General features: G+C 40.3%; 1 protein-coding gene across 1 annotated transcript in view; it reads left to right on the top strand.

Annotated features, from left to right (window-relative positions):
• Positions 1–3,864: 3,864 nt before the first annotated feature.
• Positions 3,865–18,603, top strand: part of LOC144684813 (circularly permutated Ras protein 1-like) — a 70,086-nt gene continuing 55,347 nt past the window's right edge. Inside the window, exons 1-3 of the mRNA XM_078549065.1 lie at positions 3,865–4,054; positions 4,581–4,702; positions 16,883–16,994. Coding sequence (XP_078405191.1) covers positions 16,919–16,994 — 76 coding nt within the window. The 5' untranslated portion in view covers positions 3,865–4,054; positions 4,581–4,702; positions 16,883–16,918. The remainder of the gene's footprint in view (positions 4,055–4,580; positions 4,703–16,882; positions 16,995–18,603) is intronic.

Raw genomic sequence — 18,603 nt, 5'->3', positions numbered from 1 at the left:
CCATCCTCTAGGTGAAGAAGTTTTTCCTCATGTCCCCTCTAATCCTTCTACCAATCACCTTAAACCTGTGCCCCCTGGTAATTGACCTCTCTGCTTGGGGAAACAGGGCATTCCTGTCTACCCTATCTGCCCCTCACAATTTTGTACACCTCAATCAGGTCACCCCTCAGCCTCCTCAGTTCCAAGGAAAACAACCCTAGCCTATCTAATCTCTCCTCATAGTTACAATTTTCAAGCCCTGGCGACATTCTTGTAAATCTCCTCTGTACTCTCTCCAGAGCAATTATGTCCTTCTGAGGTGACCAGAACTGAACATAAAATTCCAGCTGTGGCCTAATCAATGTTTTATACATTTCCATCATTACATCCCTGCATTTGTATTCTATACCTCGTTCAATAAAGGAAAGCATTCTATATGCTTTCTTTACCAACTTATCCACTTGTCCTGCCACCTTCAGTTACCTGTGGACATGCACACCAAGGTCTGTCGCTTCTTTTACCCCTCCCAATATCTTCCCATTTATTGTGTATTCCCTAACTTTGTTTGCTCTCCCCAAATGCACTACCTCACACTTCTCTGGATTGAATTTAATCTGCTATTTTTTCATCCACTCAACCAAACCATTGATATAATTCTGGAGACAACGGCTATCCTTTTCACTATCAACTACATGGCCAATTTTTGTGTCATCTGAAAATTTTCCAATCATGCCGCCCATATTTAAGTCCAAATCATTAATATATACAACAAACAACAAGGGACCCAACACCAAGCCCTGTGGAATGCCACTGGAAACAGTTTCCCATTTGCAAAAACATCCATCAACCACTACCCTTTGTTTCCTGTTGCTGAGCCAATTTTGAATCCAACTCGGCACATTTCCTTGTCGGGGTTTTCAATTTTCTGACCAGTCTGCCATGTGGGACCTTGTCAAATGCCTTACTAAAATCCATGTAAACAATATCCACTGCACTACCCTCATCAATCATCCTTGTTACTTCCTCAAAAAATTCGATTAAATTAGTAAGACACGACTTTCCCCTAACAAAACCATGCTGACGATCCTTGATTAATCTGTTCCTTTCTAAGTGACAGTTTATCGCGTCTCTCAGAATTGATTCTAATAATTGATTCTAATAATAAACCACAGACTAACTGGCCTATAATTATTTCGTCAATCTCTTGCACCCTTTTTATATAGTGGTACAACTTTCGCAGACCTCCAATCCTCTGGTACCTCATCAGTATCTAGTGAGGAATGGAAAACAATCCTCAAAGCATCCGTTATGTCCTCCCTGGCTTCCTTTAACAACCTGGGATACAATCCATTTGGCCCTGGTGATTTATCCACCTTCAAGGTTGTCTGTCTCTCCAGTACTTCCTCTCTCACTATTCTTATTGTATCTAATATTTCACACTCCTCCTCTTTAACTAGAATATCTGCATCATCCCTCTCCTTAGTGAAGACAGAGACAAAGTACTCATTGGGAACCCTGCCCACATCTTCAGCATCAGAGCACAAGTTACCATGTACATCTCTGATCAGCCCTACCCTTTCCTTAGTTATTCTGTTGCTCTTAATATACTGGTAAAACATCTTTGGGTTTCTTTTGATTTTACCTGCCAATATTTTTTCATATCCTCTCTTTGCTTTCCTTATTACCTTGTTTCACTTCAACCCTGTAATTTCTATACTCCTCTAGGCTTTCAACATTATTAAGCTTTTTCTGACTGTCATAAGCTTTATTTTTCTGCTTTATCTTACCTTGTATGCTTCTAGATAACTAGGGGGTCTAGATTTGGCAGTACCGCCTTTTTTCTTTGTGGAGACATGCATACACTGTGCCTGTAGAATCTCACTTTTGAATGCCTCCCACTGGTAGCTTCAAGTAGCTGTAACCAGTCCACTTTCGCCAGATCACCTCATTTCAACCATTTAATAAACTCAGGCAACAAGACTTTGCTGTAGGGATTGTGCGTTTAGAAACACATCCAGGCCTTTTGCCTTTTTGCATTGTAGCCTACATCAGCTGCGAGGTCAGTAGTGTACGAGCTGCAAGGATAGAGGTACTGCAGCGTGCTACACTGGTGTGAGCTTTCCATACAACTTGGAGGTTGCGGTTTCCGCCTCTAGAAATATTACCCTGGCAAGATTTTGCTGAAGTCATTGCACTTTTACCCACTGTTAGTAATCTGTGGGAGTTTCCTGACCAATCTGTTGCCTGCTAATGAGAAAGTCAGGTTTTTTTCTGAGAATATTGTGGGTTTGAGTGTCGACTGCTTTCTGAAATGTTTACACTCACACACAAATTCAATAAAGCCACTACATCCTGCTCAGGATACAAGAAAAAGCTTGTTGCTCAATATGACTCTTCTCTTGCTTCTACTCACCCAGTTCTCCATCACCACTGAACCTTTCAGTATTACTGCAGTTAATCCCAGATCCCTCTGGGGCCCCAAAAAAGCCATGCCTACCCCTCACTCCAGAACTTGAAAGCATAGGCCTGGAACTTCCAACTTGAGTGCAACCCACAAGTGATACCCAAAATTGCACCCAATATCATAGCCATTTTGTCAATGTCAGGTTACACCCAAGCACCTTCCCAACCCTCATTAGAATATGCCCAAACATAAAATGGGTATAAACAACTCTTACACTCTTCAAATTTGTTAGTGCATTATGACCCGACGAAGGAATAGGTGCTAAGCTGCGCCACATCCCCCTATGGAGTGGGAGCGCTACTCTCTCACAAAATGGATGACGACACAGAGCGGCCGATAGGCTATATATCTAGAACACCTAACACAGCTAAAAAAGGATATTCTCAGATCGAAAAGGAAGGTCTGTCGATTATTTTCGTGTAAAAATATTCCATCAATACATGCATGGGCGACACTTCACAATAGTATCAGACTACAAACCACTTTTGGGTCTGTTTAGTGAGGAAAAGGCTATACCTCCCATAGCCTCTACAAGAATACAAAGATGGGCCCTAGTTTTGGCAGCATATGAATATAGTTTTAAGGTGGGAATTAAAAAGTTAACAGGTGACTCACTGGAGGCCAAGCTTGCTCGTTTTCTATTTCACTCCAGAACAACCCCCCACACTATGACAGGAGCAACACCTGCAGAATTACTGATGAGGTGCTGCCTCCGGACAGGACTAAGCCTAATACTTCCCAATCTGGAGGGGAAGGTGGAGAAAAGTCAAGGAAACCAAAAAACGACTCATGATTTGCATAGTCATGAGAGACAATTTACTGTTGGAGAAGCAGTATATGTAAAGAACTTTGGTGGAGGACTGAAGTGGTTACCTGGTAAAGTGAGTTCAGTGACCGGACCATTGTCATAACATGTGGAAATGGAGAGCCGGATCACCTGTAAGCATGTGGATCATTTAAGATAAAGAGAGATACCACAACAAGATATTGTTCTGCCTGTAACCATTACTGAACTAGTTGTTCCTGTTGAAGTTGCTCAGTCAAGGACAGACATGCCCGATGTCTCTGTCGGAGTGAAGACACTGAACTGCAAGTGCCTAATTAGGTACCTGATGTTAATGTGGTTCCAGAGAATGTGTTTCCTACCAAAGAATCTGAAGTTGTGGAGCTGTGACGTTCCACACTGATCAGGGAACCACCTGAAAGACTAAACTTGTAATTTCATGACCTGTGTAAATATTGTAGTGTCACGAGATAAATATCCTTGTAAATACAAAATGTACAGAAAAGTTAAAGGGGGAGGAATGTAGTAATTGTAGTTTTTGGAAATGTAGGGCTGTAACTTTAAGAATAATCCTGTGTTGTAAGATCACATGATCTGTGTAGACCAATGTGTTAACAGTGCGGGGAACCTCTACTGGGAAGTTCTTTAGTTATGGAGCTTGATGCAAAGGTGTAGTTGCTGCTGCTGTCTTGTAAATAAAGTTAAATGTTTCTGCTAAGAAAAGTTGTCTGAAGATCAACTCTATAACATCTTCTTACTTTGTAGTGATTGGTTACAGCTGAGGAGCTGGTTAGGTCATGTCAAAGGACATCAGTCAACCATACAAGGTAGGACTGAAGCTAAATGTTGACCAGAACTGGGTCAGGATGGTAGATTTCCTTCCCTCTTAGGCATTAGTGAATAAGATGAGATTTTACAACAGTAGTGTTCACCATCAGATTTATTTATTTCAATATCACAGCTTGTTATAGAGGGATTTGAACTCATAACCTCTAGGTTTCTAGTCCCATATTGCAACCACTAGGTTAGCAAGAAAACACATAATAATGAACTCTGTGACTTAAAAAATATAGATAAATCTCTGTTCAACAAAAAAATAATTTGAATTTAATTCGCAGTTAATTTACTTCAGAGTTATTCAGTCTAAACTGGGCCATTTGTTAGCTCTGATTTTTTTTCTTTCCTCCTTGTAGTTTCCTGTTTTTGTATAATTTACTGAAACCTTTCTATCTCTGTTTCCTGTGCAGGTCTGAACCATCTCTGTCTTCTTGAATATATATTTTATCTCAGTTAAAAATAGTTGCTGATGAAGGGGTGCAGATAGTAGTGACTTGTTTCCTGTCTTGGTCACAGCCCTGCACTGCAACACTCAGATGTTGATTGAAAAGGCTCCCCTTGAACTGTGAGGTGAACATCTAGAGGAACCTTCGGATTAAATCTCCTCATCCTAGGCGAGACCCCTCCTCATCTGTCAGGTACAGAAGTAACTTCCTATAGTCTGGGACAAGACTTTGGCCCCTCCTGCATTTGCAATTGGGAGAGCAGGTTTCTTTTTCGGTGGTAGCAGGGAAGTGTGCACGTGCACTTGCAATGTACACTTTATATAATGTGAATGCTTTCATTTGTAACCACACAGAGCATATATAGAAGCAGTCTCTTGTATAGAAGCTGTTTATATGGCTTAACTTTTAGGCAGTGAGGTGCAAGCTTTTTCTGAGATATTAGGCAATGCTACAGCGAGGAGTCTGTTAAATTGGGGAGGATGTTGAGGTAAGAAACAGTGTGCTTGTTATGTGCCTTAACATTGTAACTGTGTTCATGGTGATCTCTTCTGATCATTATTTCTAGCAAAATCATAAATGTGTATTTCATTATCACATTAAGATATTGCTGCACATGAAAATCTTACCCAATATGTTTTTATGGATTTCCTGTTGAAATGATTTTGTTTTGGAGTCACATATAGACCGGAGCAAATAAGGATGTGAGATTTACTTCCCTGAAGGCCATCCGTGAACCAGTTTATTTTAATGACAATCCAACAGTTTTACAGCCAATTTTATTGATACCAGAATCTTTTTTCACTTTCTCAGTTAAAAAAAAGACTTCAAATTCTCAAACTGCGATGATGGAACTTAAGTTCATATGATCTGTCCAGGTCTCCCATTATTGGCCCTGTGATATAATTACTGGAGGTCTTGTGGCACAGTGAGTAGCATCCCTGCCTCCGAGCCAGAAGCTCCAGGTTTAAGGCCCACCGCAGGACTTGATGGCCAAGGAAGGCACATTCAGACAGTAGCCAAACAGATTGAGTGTCAACCTGTAAATTCTTTCAACACATGCAAATGGCAGGCAGCAAGAGAGGGTGTTATTGCTGGTCAGCCATGTGATGGAAAGAAAGTTGGAGCCTCTACCATCACTATTCATAGCTCCAGGCTACAACATGCATGTAGAAGTGTGCGTTGCCACAGTAACTCATACGCCCTGAGTGAAGTGTAACACACCACCATGTAACTACTACACTACCATTACCTTGAATAATAAATTGTGGTAGATGGGATTCTTGCATTGATAAATTTGGGAACAGTGTGTAGTACTCGCACTGCTAACAGCATGTCAGTGTAGTGGTGTTCAGGACCTATCTCTGCGATTCCCAAGATTGGCCAAGGTTGCTTGGGAAGGTGGATTGGAAAAAGCCAGGGCTTAGCGCATGTTGTATCAATGGACCTATCGGTGAATAGCAGAACCCTTTCAGACAAAGAAGGGGAGAACAGCAGTTATAGCTCCGGGAGCTCTAATTGAGCACTATAATTCACAAGCTGTACCAACAATAAAAGCACTGAATGTTATAAAGGGGTGCGGGTTTTTTTTATTGGTCTTACATTGGAAATGAAGGAATAACCACCAGGCAATTGCATCTGCATTTAGGATTTCTTTAGGGTATTACAGTGAGGCTCTGTTTGAAAAGAATTGCCACTCAATTGCTTCTGGAATGTAGTCAATATTAATTAATGGAAATAGATTTAACAATTAGGTTTCTTTGTATAGGATGGGTCCTCAGCATTAATTCCCAATGTATTTACATAATCCCTGACTACCTTTGAGCTATAATTTTTTAAGAACAAAAAGTTAGCATTGGGCTCAATGATCCAACCCCTCTGTGATAGAACAATACCACCTATCCCCTTCTCACTATATCCTTAATTCCTTTTCTCTCCAGGATGCACAACAAATTGCCTCATGAACCCATTTATACTGTTCACTTCAATGACATCTCAGCTTATTGCACTATTCCCCTTTGGTTTCCTTCTTATTCCTCACTTCCTCAACTCTAATGTGTATAACCTGCTATTTGAATCCTTCATCATAATAAGAACATTGGAGCAGGAGCATGCTGTACAGTCCCCCAAACTTGCCCCACCATTCAATAAGATCACAGTTCACCTTTGACGAAAACTTCACTTTCCCAACCTTTCCCCACATCCCTTGATTCCCTTAGGGCTTAAGTGATCTCAGTCTTAAATATACTCAGTGTCTGAGCACCACAGCCCTCTGGGGTAGAAAATTCCAAAGATTAACAACCCTCTGAATGAAGAAATTTCTCCTCATTTTAGCCCTAAATAGCTGACTGCTTAATCCTGAGATTATGTCCTCTGGTTCTAGACCCTTCAGCTGAGTAAAAGAGCCTATCAGCATCCACCCTCTAAGGTGATCTCCAATGAGATCAAGTCTCATTCTTCTAAATTTATGTGGGTCAATTCTGCTCTATCTCTCCTCATAGGACAACCCTCTCATCTCAGGAATCAATCTAGTAAATCTTTGTTGCAACCTCTCTGAGGCAAGTATATCCTTCCTTCGGTAAAGAGACCAAAACTGTACATAGTACTGAAAGTGTGATTTCATCAAAGCACTAATATTCACAGCAAGGCTTCCTCACTCTTATACTCTAACACCTTTGCAATAAAGGCTAACATACTATTTGCCTTCCTAATCGCTGTACCTGCATGTTAACTTTGTGTTTCTTGTACATGGATGCCCAAATGCCTCTGAACACCAACATTTAATATTTTCTCACCATTAGATTATAGTCAGTTTTTCTATTCATCCTACCAAATTGAATAAGCTCACATTTTCCCGCATTGTGTTCCATTTGCCCCCTTCTTTCCCACTCACTTAACCCTTTGTAAACTCCTGCGTCATCCTCTTCTCCCACCTCGGTCTGTCAGCAAACTTGGATAAATTACACGTGGACCCCTCATCTAAGTTATTGATATAGATTGTTAATTGGCCCAAGCACTGATCTTTGCAGCAATCCAATAGTTTGACCCTGCCATCTGAAAATGACTTGTTTATTACTACTCTCAGTTTTCTGCTCACTAACAAATTCCCTGGTCAGATTAATATATTACCCCTAATCCCATAAACCCTAATTTTGTGTTCTAATCCCTCATGTGGCACTTTACCAAATACCTTCTGAAAATCAAAATATACTATTTTCAAAGGTTCCACATCACACTCAACCTTAATATGACATTCTTCATATTATGATCACTCTTCCCAAGGTATTCCTTTACTACAAGATTATTAATTAATCCAGCCTCATTATGCAATGCCATATCTAAGATATCCAGTTCTCTATGATTATTTGTCTCAATTAATTTTATTATTACTGTCATAATCTTAAAAATGTCGGCTACATTTTTGTTCTTCCAGAAGATCCTAAGTAATAAGTTTCACCTCTGTTATATCCTACTTAGCACGATAATGGATTAGTAATTTATTTACAATCTACATTTAACTAGGTTTACTGTGATAGTTTAATAAGAAAAATGCAGTCTCGCCCCACACATTTTCTGAGTCACAGGTGTCATGGGGGTGGAGCTATTTTTAACATTTTATTTCTTCCTTGTAGAAATCTGAACCTGCACTGCTGGTCCCTAAAATCTCTGTTATTATTCACATAAAGGAATGACAGTCACTGTATCCATCAGCTGAGTTAATGGGGTAATTGCACACCACCTTAAACATTCTCCCCCTGCACCACCAGCATAGAGTGGCAGCAGTGTGTACCATCTACAAGATACACTGCAGCAATTCACCCAAGATACACTGCAGCATTTCACCAAGGCTCCTTCAACAGCACCTTCCAGACCCACGAGCTCTACAAGAAGGACAAAGGCAGCAGGTGCATGGAAACACCACCACCTACAACTTCCCATCCTGAATTGCAACTATGTTGCCATTCTGCTCTGTTGTTGGGTGAAAAACCTGGAACTCCTCTCCTAACAGCACTGTGGGGGTACCAATACCACATGGACTACAGCAGTTCAAGAAGGCAGCTCACCACCACTTTCTCAAGGGCATTTAGGGATGGGCAATATATGTTGGTCTTGCCAGCGATGCTTGCAGCCCATGAAATAATTTTTTAAAAGCAGCTAACAGTTCTCACAGGCAAAGATTCCTGGGAAATCATGGTGCACTTCCGGACCACAGAACGCCCCCCAATAAGGAGGAAGTTCAAGTGCTGAAAATCTACAGTTAAAAATACAAGATGTCAGAAACACACAGCAACACTGCTCCCATTACAGGTGGGAAGGTTTAAATCCATGGAGTACACGTGTATAAACTTAGTCCTAGCAGCTCTAACAAGATATGAAAATTGGTTAACATTTCATATTGGATGCTGTTGGGGACAGTTGTGTGATATTGGGTGCTGTTGTACACTGTTCATAATTGGATGCTGTCATTCTAGCCATTGTCTAAAACTGAACCAGAATGTTCACAACTTCAACACCCTGTTTCACCCCGTGCTGGGTTTCAGATCCCAGATCCTGTCCTTCATGAAGGCTGCCTATCTCCACCTGCATAATGTCACCCACTTTTGCTCCTAACTTGTTTGATGTTAAATGTCCAGTTAAGTCAGGGAGACTTGAGAATCCTGGTGATCACCAAGTGATAGATGATAGACAAGAAAAATTACAAAGGTCATAAAATAATAAAGCTGAGAAATGTGTATAATGGCATTGATTCCTAGCTGATTTAAATTTACATTATGGCTGGAAGATACTTTTTTAAAGAGGCAAAACAGAATTGTAGATTAGCAGTTTCTTTAGAAATGGCAGTTCACAGCTGTAGCATTTCATCACAGACTTTAAACACCATCTGCTATTGAAATCTTCAGCAATGCCTTTGTCACCTCAATACTCAATTATTCCAATGCTCTCCTAATTGTCTACCATCTTCCATAATCTTCAGCTCATCTCAAACTCTTCTCCTATATCAAGTCCCATTAGCCTCTGGGCTTATTGTCCTAAATTGGCACCTCCTTAAACTCCTTTACTACACCATTTCACCCCAAAACCAATGGCAAAAAGCCACACACACTGCTTTATTTCTAAGATTCTGTTTCCAGTTGTTAATGGTATGTTAATTATATTGTTGGGCTACACAGGTGAAGGGCATTGTTTAAATAATTTGAGCACTTATAAATAGGGGACCCGGGAATGATATTTTGGTTTAGTTAGTTAAGTTTCCTTTGACGTTTTGATTTTTGTTACAGTGCCCCTCCAGGGGGTGTCATCCCCTCTCTTTTATTGATTTTTGTTTTTTTTTTAGTAAAACAAGAAAAACAATAAATTATAAGTATAAATAGGGAACAGATGGGGCACTGGGGTTGTAGGAGGAGAGCTGAGACTGAACAAAGTCAATAAACTCTCTCAATAAAATAAAGCTTTGTGTCTTGGTTTTGACTTCACCAACCAGCTTGGATCCTGTTAACACCAGTTCCCCACCCAAACTACCTCCTAATTCTACCATCACTCTGTAGTTTCCATCCCATCTACCCCACGTTATCTCCAAGATAATTTCTGTCACCTAACCTATCTTCTGCTCCTGTTATCTCATTTTCAATCTCCACTGTAACAAGATAGTACAAAATTTTGGCATCCTGTCTGACCTAGAGCTGCAAAACCATATCATATTCATCATCATGGCCACTTGCATTTATCTCTGCAACGTTACCTGCGACTGTGACTATAATCTTTATTCATTCCACCGTCATTGTTATTTCATCAATGTCCTCATTGTCAAGATTTTGTTCTTCACCCTTCAAATTTCCACTTCCAACATTTTGTTCCCACATTAAGTCCTATTTGTCCATTGCTCTTGCTGAAGTACATTGGTTTCCTATCCCCATCCATGTCTTCATATTTTTCTATGCCCTTGCACCTAATTTCCACAATCTCTTCAAGGTTTAAAACTCCTTCCAGACTCTACAGCACTCTGATTCTGGCCTCCTATCCAGCTCCACTTCTCATCAACCCACTGTTGGTGCAGAGCCTCTACTCTCCTCAGATCTACTCTCCCTGCTGAAATCCCACCAACTCTCCAATTCTCTCTGTACTTCAAAAACCTTGTCAAAATCCTTCTTTGCAATCAGGATTCCAGCCATCTCTCCTAAATCACACACCATAGTTTGGTATCTTTTTATATAAACTTTTTCTCTCCTCTCCCCTGCCCTCCACTCCACCATGTAAAGGATCTTATGATATTTTCCAATATGAACAGAAAATGCTGGAAATACTCAGGAGGTCAGGCAGCATCTGTGGAGCGAGAAAAAGATCTAACGTTTCAGGCCTGTGGCCTTTCATCAGATACGGTATTTTGTGATATTTTCTACATTGAAGTAGCTGTTACATACCATTGGGTGCTGCAGGGTACCACTGGGTACTAGCAGTCACTTTTGCATGCTGCTCTGTGCCATTAGATGCCGTTGTGTATTTTTGTGTAACATAGTATACACAGTCAATGCTATTATGCACTGTAGGATACTATTGCGTATTTTTATACATGGTTGTGCACTATTGGGCATTGTTGTGTACTGTAAGGTGCTGGTGCACTCTGCTAAGTGCTGCTGCACATTGTTGAACATTGTTGTACCCTGGTGAGTGCGGGCCTGCACGGTTGGGCATTGTTGTGGGCTGCTCATGCTGTTGGACACTGTTGAAAGTTGTTGTATAATACTGTGTACTTTTGAGTGCTTTTGTGCACTGTAGGGCTCTTGTGCGCTACAGAATACTGTTCGACACTTTAAGTACAATTGGATTCTGTTGTGTACTATTATGTATTGCCAGTGCTGTTGTGATCTATTGGATAGTCTTGTGGCTGCATTTTCCCATCTCTAGTCCAGGCTATGTAGTAGAAACCCATTACTATCCCAGTAGAGACTAGCTAACATTGTACAGAACAAGATTGAACATGACCTATACGAAGTAAAACTTTGTGTGTGCAAAGTAATTATTTCGCACGCACAATGTATTGAAATAACACCATTTTGATTCGCTCTTCAAATATGCATCAATCTCAAATTAATTTCATTGATTTTGTCCCCACTCACCTTTGCCCACCCGAGGTGTCAAATTAGAAATGATTTCCAGATGCCTCCAACAAGTAAATGATGAGTGAAAGCAAACAAGGTGATGGGGCTTGGGCTGGGTGTGCGCCGGAAAGGGATCCTGTTTAATTGTTCTTCCCTCCTCTCCTCAGAGGCTGTTTCAACTAAACTTTGCGGGTCCTGATTTCAATAAAACTATCGAGTCTGAGCACTTCCAAGCCAATGACCAAATCAGTACATTGCCAGTAATGATCAGTTGTCTCACAAACCAATCAACCTCACTTACTCTACAGAACCTACCATGATGTTGCCAACTCTCACCATCTAAACAGGAAAAGGAAGGAATATTGCAGGAAAATAAAATGTCTAATCAATGTCACACTGAGAGATAGATGGGATATAATACTTAAATGTCTGGGTGTTAAAAATGAGGAAGAGCAGAGAGGAATGATGCCTCCTCTTCATTGTATAACGTTGTCCACCACAAAGACTCAGACTCAAATTTCAGCCATGGAAAATAAAAAGCCATAGTGAAATACTGGATGGCCAAATTCATTGAAGTCGCCCTTTAATTAGCTATTTTAGAGAATAAAACTGATGCTGTGTCTATTAAATCCTTCAAAAAAAGAAACAGATAAACATCTGATTGACAGTAGAAGTAGGAATGGACTGGACTGAAATGATCAAATACTCCATAGGACAAAAAGGCTCAAACCCTGCCAATAAAAATAGTTAGTTCGCAAGTCGCAACATAATTAATACCTAAATCAGCCAGCAAATTCAGTCAAGGAGATATTGCGGGAATTGTGAATCCCCAGAACTTGTTGGTTGATTAAAAATGTTCTGTTGCTTGCCTTGCACAAATAGCAGCCCTTCCCCTACCTCTCCGCTATTTCTAAGTTGGTTTTCGCCTTAAGCTCAAATTTTTAAAAATAAAATACTGCAGGTGCTGGAAATCTGAAATAAAAAAAAAACAGAAAATTCTGTAAATACTCAGCAGATCTGGCAGCATCTGTGGAGAGAGAGCCAGAGTTAATGTTTCAGGTCGATAAGCTTTCATCAGTACTGGAAAAGTTAAGAGATGTAATCGGTTTAAAGTAAGTACGAACACGAGGAAAGGAGGGGCGGGAGAAGTAGTAAAAACAAAAGAGAAGGTCTGAATTAAGGTGGAAGGCAGGAGAGATTAAATGACAAAAGAGCTGATCATGCAAGGCAAAACCGGGTAGCAATGGGGCAAGTAAAGAAATAAAGATGTGTCTACAGGAGATGTAATGGGAAACTGCAGTATCATTACCAACAGCTGCCATACAAAACTTAAGCAAAATTAAAAAGGGGGCAGAGGTTGTGATCTGAAATTGTTGAACACAATGTTGAGCCTGGAAGGCTGTAAGGTGCTTAGCCAAAAGATGAGGTGTTGCTGTTCCTTGAGCATACGTTGACCTTCATTGAAACAGTGTAGGAGGCTGAGGACAGAGTGGGAGTCGAGAGGAGTGGAAAGTTAAAATGACAAACAGCTAAAATGGAAGTTTGGAGTCACACTTGCAAATGGAACGGAGGTGTTCTGCAAAGTGGTCACTCAACCTGCATTTAGTCTTCCTAGTGTAGAGGGGACTGCACCGTGAACAGCAATTACAGTGTGCTAAATTAAAAGAAACACAAAGTTAATCACTTTTTCACCTGGAAGGAGTCTTTGGGGCTTGGACGGAGAAGAGCTCAAATTAAACTTGCTGCCGCAAGTAGAACTAGTACTCAACAGTGTAAGTACCCTTTTAATAGTACGTTAATGGAATGCCAATAAATCTCCCTATCCCAGAAAGAAAACTATTTAATCTATTCCTCCATAGAGTAAATTCCTCTGAGATTTAAAACATTTTAAATTTCAAATCTTTTAATTTTTTTCTTATTTTTCCTTTTTCTCTTCATCCATCCCTTTGTGTTCTCTCTTTATTTCTCTTCCTGCTCCTGATTTGATTTTGAATTCACCTTCTGTAATTTACCCTCTTTGTCAGTTATTCTTCTGTTCATTTCTCACCCCTTCATTCCCATTGCTTAAGGAGGTACACTATTAGTTCCATCGTTCACCAAGGTTCCAGATGCGGTTGTCAGCTGACTTCCAGCAACTTTATAAGTAAAGTGTTTTAAAACATAAAGCTCTAGCTAAAAGGACATGCTGCAATATCCCTCTATCCAACAAATTCTGGACCAATATTTATTGTCCCTAAAAGCCACAGGATTCTCATGGATAAAGGGGAAGTAGCACTAGCAATGTAGTGCTGTGGAACTATTCAGGGACACTCGGAAATCTGTGCCTGTTATCCATGGACAAAGAACAGTAATCCACTTCTGTTACATTCATTAACATGCTTTCCACTCACCGTCACCTTAAACAGCTGAATAACATTCAAAAGGTTGAGCACAGTAAGCTGTTTAAAGGCTATCTCTCAGTGGTCTTAGGCCATTGTGAATTGGAGTGTGGGAGTCTTATTAATTTGCTGATTTGAAATGCATAACGAACCAGGTCAGATGGACCTCAATCACACGTTCTACCCCAGCTATTCAGTCTCCACAGGGAAATTTCTTCACATGCATTACCAGATCCCTAATGATAATGAGACAAAATTGTAGGTATTCACCGATCCTTAAAAACCAATCTTCATTCCCAGTTGGAATTCTCTACCCCACCCCCCAATCCTAGCAAATCTTGCCGGAATGGAGCACTTCAAAGCATGCAATGCTAAATAGATTTGTTCCTGTATCGTTCAACTTAAATAAAAATTCCCTATAAGTTTTTGCGTCAAGTTTTGCAACAAGCTGTGGTGATTTATTATTCTTGGGGTTGTTTTTTTGTTACAGAGGCCAATTTGTGCATTAACAATGGTGTGCTTCCTTCCCAAGCTTCATTTTATCAGCAAGTTCTAGTCTGTCATATTTACCAACATCTTAAATAATTCAGGAGCTTTGGAATGAGAGGAAATTTGACAAAGTGCCCGAGTTTACAAAATAGGAAGCTCAAATTTTAAAAATACATAAATCTTAATTTTATCCTGTTAATTTATTAAAATTGATTGGAAACCAGGCTTGACGGAGAATTAGATTGAACACTGCCTGGATGAGAAGCATCAGGCAGTGGATTAGATTTGCTCAGATTTAGCCCCAATAAGTGACTTTCATTGATCACACTGATCAATATTGGCATTCACGAGAGTGATTATGTACCACGATCCCAACTCAGCAGTGGAAGGAGTCAGTCAGTTGGCTTGTATGGGATTCATTCAGATAAAAGCAAAAAACTGCGGATGCTGGAAATCCAAAACAAAAATAAAAATACCTGGAAAAACTCAGCAGGTCTGGCAGCATCTGAGGAGAGGAACACAGTTAACGTTTCGAGTCTGTATGACTCTTCAACAGAACTAAGTAAAAATGGAAAAGAGGTGAAATATAAGCTGGTTTAAGGAGTGGGGGGGTGGGGTGGTGGGACAGGTAGAGCTGGATAGAGGGCCAGTGATAGGTGGAGATAGCCAAAAGATGTCATAGACAAAAGGACAAAGAGGTGTTGAAGGTGCTGATATTATCTAAGGAATGTGCTAATTAAGGGTAGAAAGCAGGACAAGTAAGGTACAGATAGTCCTAGTGGGGGTGGGGTGGGGTGAAGAGAAGGGATCAAAATAGGCTAAAAGGTTTCCTCTACATTGGAGAGACCAAATGCAGACTGGGTGACCACTTTGCAGAACACCTTCGGTCTGTCCGCAAGCATGACCCAGACCTCCCTGTCGCTTGCCATTTCAACACTCCACCCTGCTCTCATGCCCTCATGTCCGTTCTTGGCCTGCTGCATTGTTCCGGTGAAGCTCAATGCAAACTGAAGGAACAGCACCTCATCTTCCGACTAGGCACTTTACAGCCTTCCGGACTGAATATTGAGTTCAACAATTTTAGATCATGAACTCTCTCCTCCATCCCCACCCCCTTTCCAATCCCCCCCCTTTTTTTTCCAATAATTTATATAGATTTTTCTTTTTCCACCTATTTCCATTATTTTTAAATATATTTCCATCCATTGTTTTATCTCTACCTTTTAGCCTCTTTCGATCCCTTCACCCCACCCCACCCCCACTAGGGCTATCTGTACCTTGCTTGTCCTGCTTTCTACCCTTAATTAGCACATTCCTTAGATAATATCACCACCTTCAACACTTCTTTGTCCTTTTGTCTATGACATCTTTTGGCTATCTCCACCTATCACTGGCCCTCTATCCAGCTCTACCTATCCCACCCCCCACCCTTAAACCAGCTTATATTTCACCTCTTTTCTATTTTTATTTAGTTCTGTTTAAGAGTCATACGGACTCGAGACGTTAACTGTGTTCCTCTCCACAGGTGCTGCCAGACCTGCTGAGTTTTTCCAGGTATTTTTATTTTTGTATGGGATTCATTCTGGTCAGTTTAGATTCAGAGGTAGAGCACTGGTTAACCCTATAAATACATAGCTCGTGGATCACTCGTGTGCACTAATAAAACGGATCCAAACATAGATGGCTTGTACATTGACAAACTGGGGTGAATGTTCTTATTACTAAAATCTCCCCGATACATCTACAGAGTTCCTTGCAGGTTGGGTGGGGGCTGATGTAGCAACGCCGAGTACATGTGCTGGGGACAGATAGTTACTGATGCGTGACATGTAAAGATCACTGTTGCAAAGCATGAAGACTGTCAACTGTTGCGTGAAGTGGTAAACATTCCACTCTTTGCTAGCTGATAGATTGGAGTTGTTCAAAAACATCCACATGACAATAAAATTAATATGTTCAGTTCCACCCAGCTTCCTCATCATCATGTCACTCAATCCTTTCTCTGTCCAAAAGTGTCACTTCTGCTCATTTAGATTGTCCATTTCCATATCCACTTCTGGTAGCTTATTAAAAAGTCCACTGCTCATGGAATGTATAAATTTTGCTTGATTCCTGTCATCTTCCTAGCTTTCTAACTTGTGTCTTCTGGGATATGGGGTGAACAATTTTTTCCCTGGATTATTTTTTATTAATTCCCTTCATAATCTTTAAATTCTCAAATAGGTCATCCTGAAGTATCTTTTTTTCCAAAGGAAGCAACCTTAACCTTTTCCCCGTAATTTTAATGCTGACATCTGAAATCATAGAATTGAAGCATACATGGTGAGCAGTAAGATCACTGAAGAAGAGTGATTCATGGTTCTTAGTGCCCTCATTTTGCAGTAATAACTTTTTCATTTTTTTTTCTGTAGGTCATTCCTTTCCAGCTTGGATGTTCAGTTATAGTCATGGAATTTGCATACAGCCACATTGTGTACAATTCGCAAAACACCTCTTCTCCAAACTGCAGAAACAGGGAGCGTGGTAAGTGCTGATTACTTCTAAACAAAATGTCAATCTATCATTTTTTCTCTCTCTCTCTCTTCATTTAATGAAGAATTTTACATTCTGTTCTCCTTATGGCTCTGTGGGTAAATCTCTCACCTGTGATACTGAGCCACACAGACACAGAAAGATCTAAGGTTTGATCTTCAGTGAGGAGAAGATAGCTGATTTCAGTTATGTACGTAGAGTGCTACAATTGGCTTTAGTGTCTCTGGGATGAGGCGGGGTGGGGGAACTGTTGGGTTCCCAATGCTCTGCCCTCTTACCTAGTCTATTTGTTATCAACCAAATCATTACCACCCAACTCAGTAGGCTCTTGGACTCTATTTTGATGCAAAAAGCTTTTAACAAAATGCAAAGACTTAAAAACTGATACTAACAAATCATGGAGATTATGTATTCAGAAACTTGACAGAATATAATGATCCTTGACCACAATGATCTGCATTCAGTGCACTTTAATATAATTTACATAGTGAATTGGAGATCCCAAACCCAGAATATATGAGTTAACAGACCCATTTATGTGTAAACTAGTGACCTTAAAATGGTATCATCTTCATTGCAAAACAATTGAAAAGCTACTTGGCAAATTAGTGCAGGCACTGCAGAATTTAAGATTACAAATTTTTCTTCCCCCCACCCCATCTGTGGGAGAGACTGAAATTGTCGCCTACCGACACATGACATTATCAATGTGTAGGCTCAATTTGTGAAAGTTTTCATTTGTGACTGCAGCAAGATACAGAAAGCACTGACTGTATCATTACTTGATGATAACATTTAGGTGGGTTTAGGTAGCATACTACTGATTCTCATCTGTCCCTGTACCTTAAGACGGCAAAGGAAATTACAATGCAAAATTTTTGCGGGGGTAAATTTAATTTTTTTCAGCAAGTTGAGGGTCATTAATGCTGGGGAATGGAACAGTGTTTAATTTGAGTATCACTGGGAAAGAAAAACACATGTCGAAGCTTTATGTCTTGCACTCATCAGGACATTCGCAAGAATACCAAATATGAAGGGAACGTGCTCAAGTTCTGTACTAGCAAACGAGTATTTAGTTTCTTGCACTTGCTGATAACATCTAGAAGCCCTAGGTCAACATACTACAAATATATCTAATACAAAAATAGATTGGAAATCAGTTTGAACTAATCAGAGTTTCTGCTGGTGAACTGCCAGCTTTTTAGTTTGCTGCCTCCCAACAAGTTGTTTCTCCTTCTCATCCATGGGAAGGGGAAAAGGTGAGCTAATGGAGAAAAAATGCAAAGCTGCTGCCAGTGACATTTCCCAGCCTCATTCTCTGTCCTAAATGAGATTGATAACCTGAATGATACACACCTGAGTCTTAGCTTTTCAATATGGAGACAAAACACGGGCTTTTTACAAATCACCTATTATGCTTTGTGAAGGTGTGCAGTTTGTCTTCTATATATATCTTTCAGACCCTTATATAATCACTTTGCAGGTGAATACTTTGAAATCAACCTTCCAATTTTCTTTCATTCAGCAGGAGTCTCACCTGTGAGATGTTCACCTTCCTGTCTGATGATAGGAATTTTATATCTTCCCTATGCCAGTTATT

The sequence above is a fragment of the Cetorhinus maximus genome, chromosome 9 (genome assembly GCF_964194155.1).
Source record: "Cetorhinus maximus chromosome 9, sCetMax3.hap1.1, whole genome shotgun sequence".
NCBI classification, from domain to species: Eukaryota; Metazoa; Chordata; class Chondrichthyes; order Lamniformes; family Cetorhinidae; genus Cetorhinus; species Cetorhinus maximus.
The sequence above is the reverse complement of the archived record's forward strand: the minus strand, read 5'-3'. Positions and strand labels throughout refer to the sequence as shown.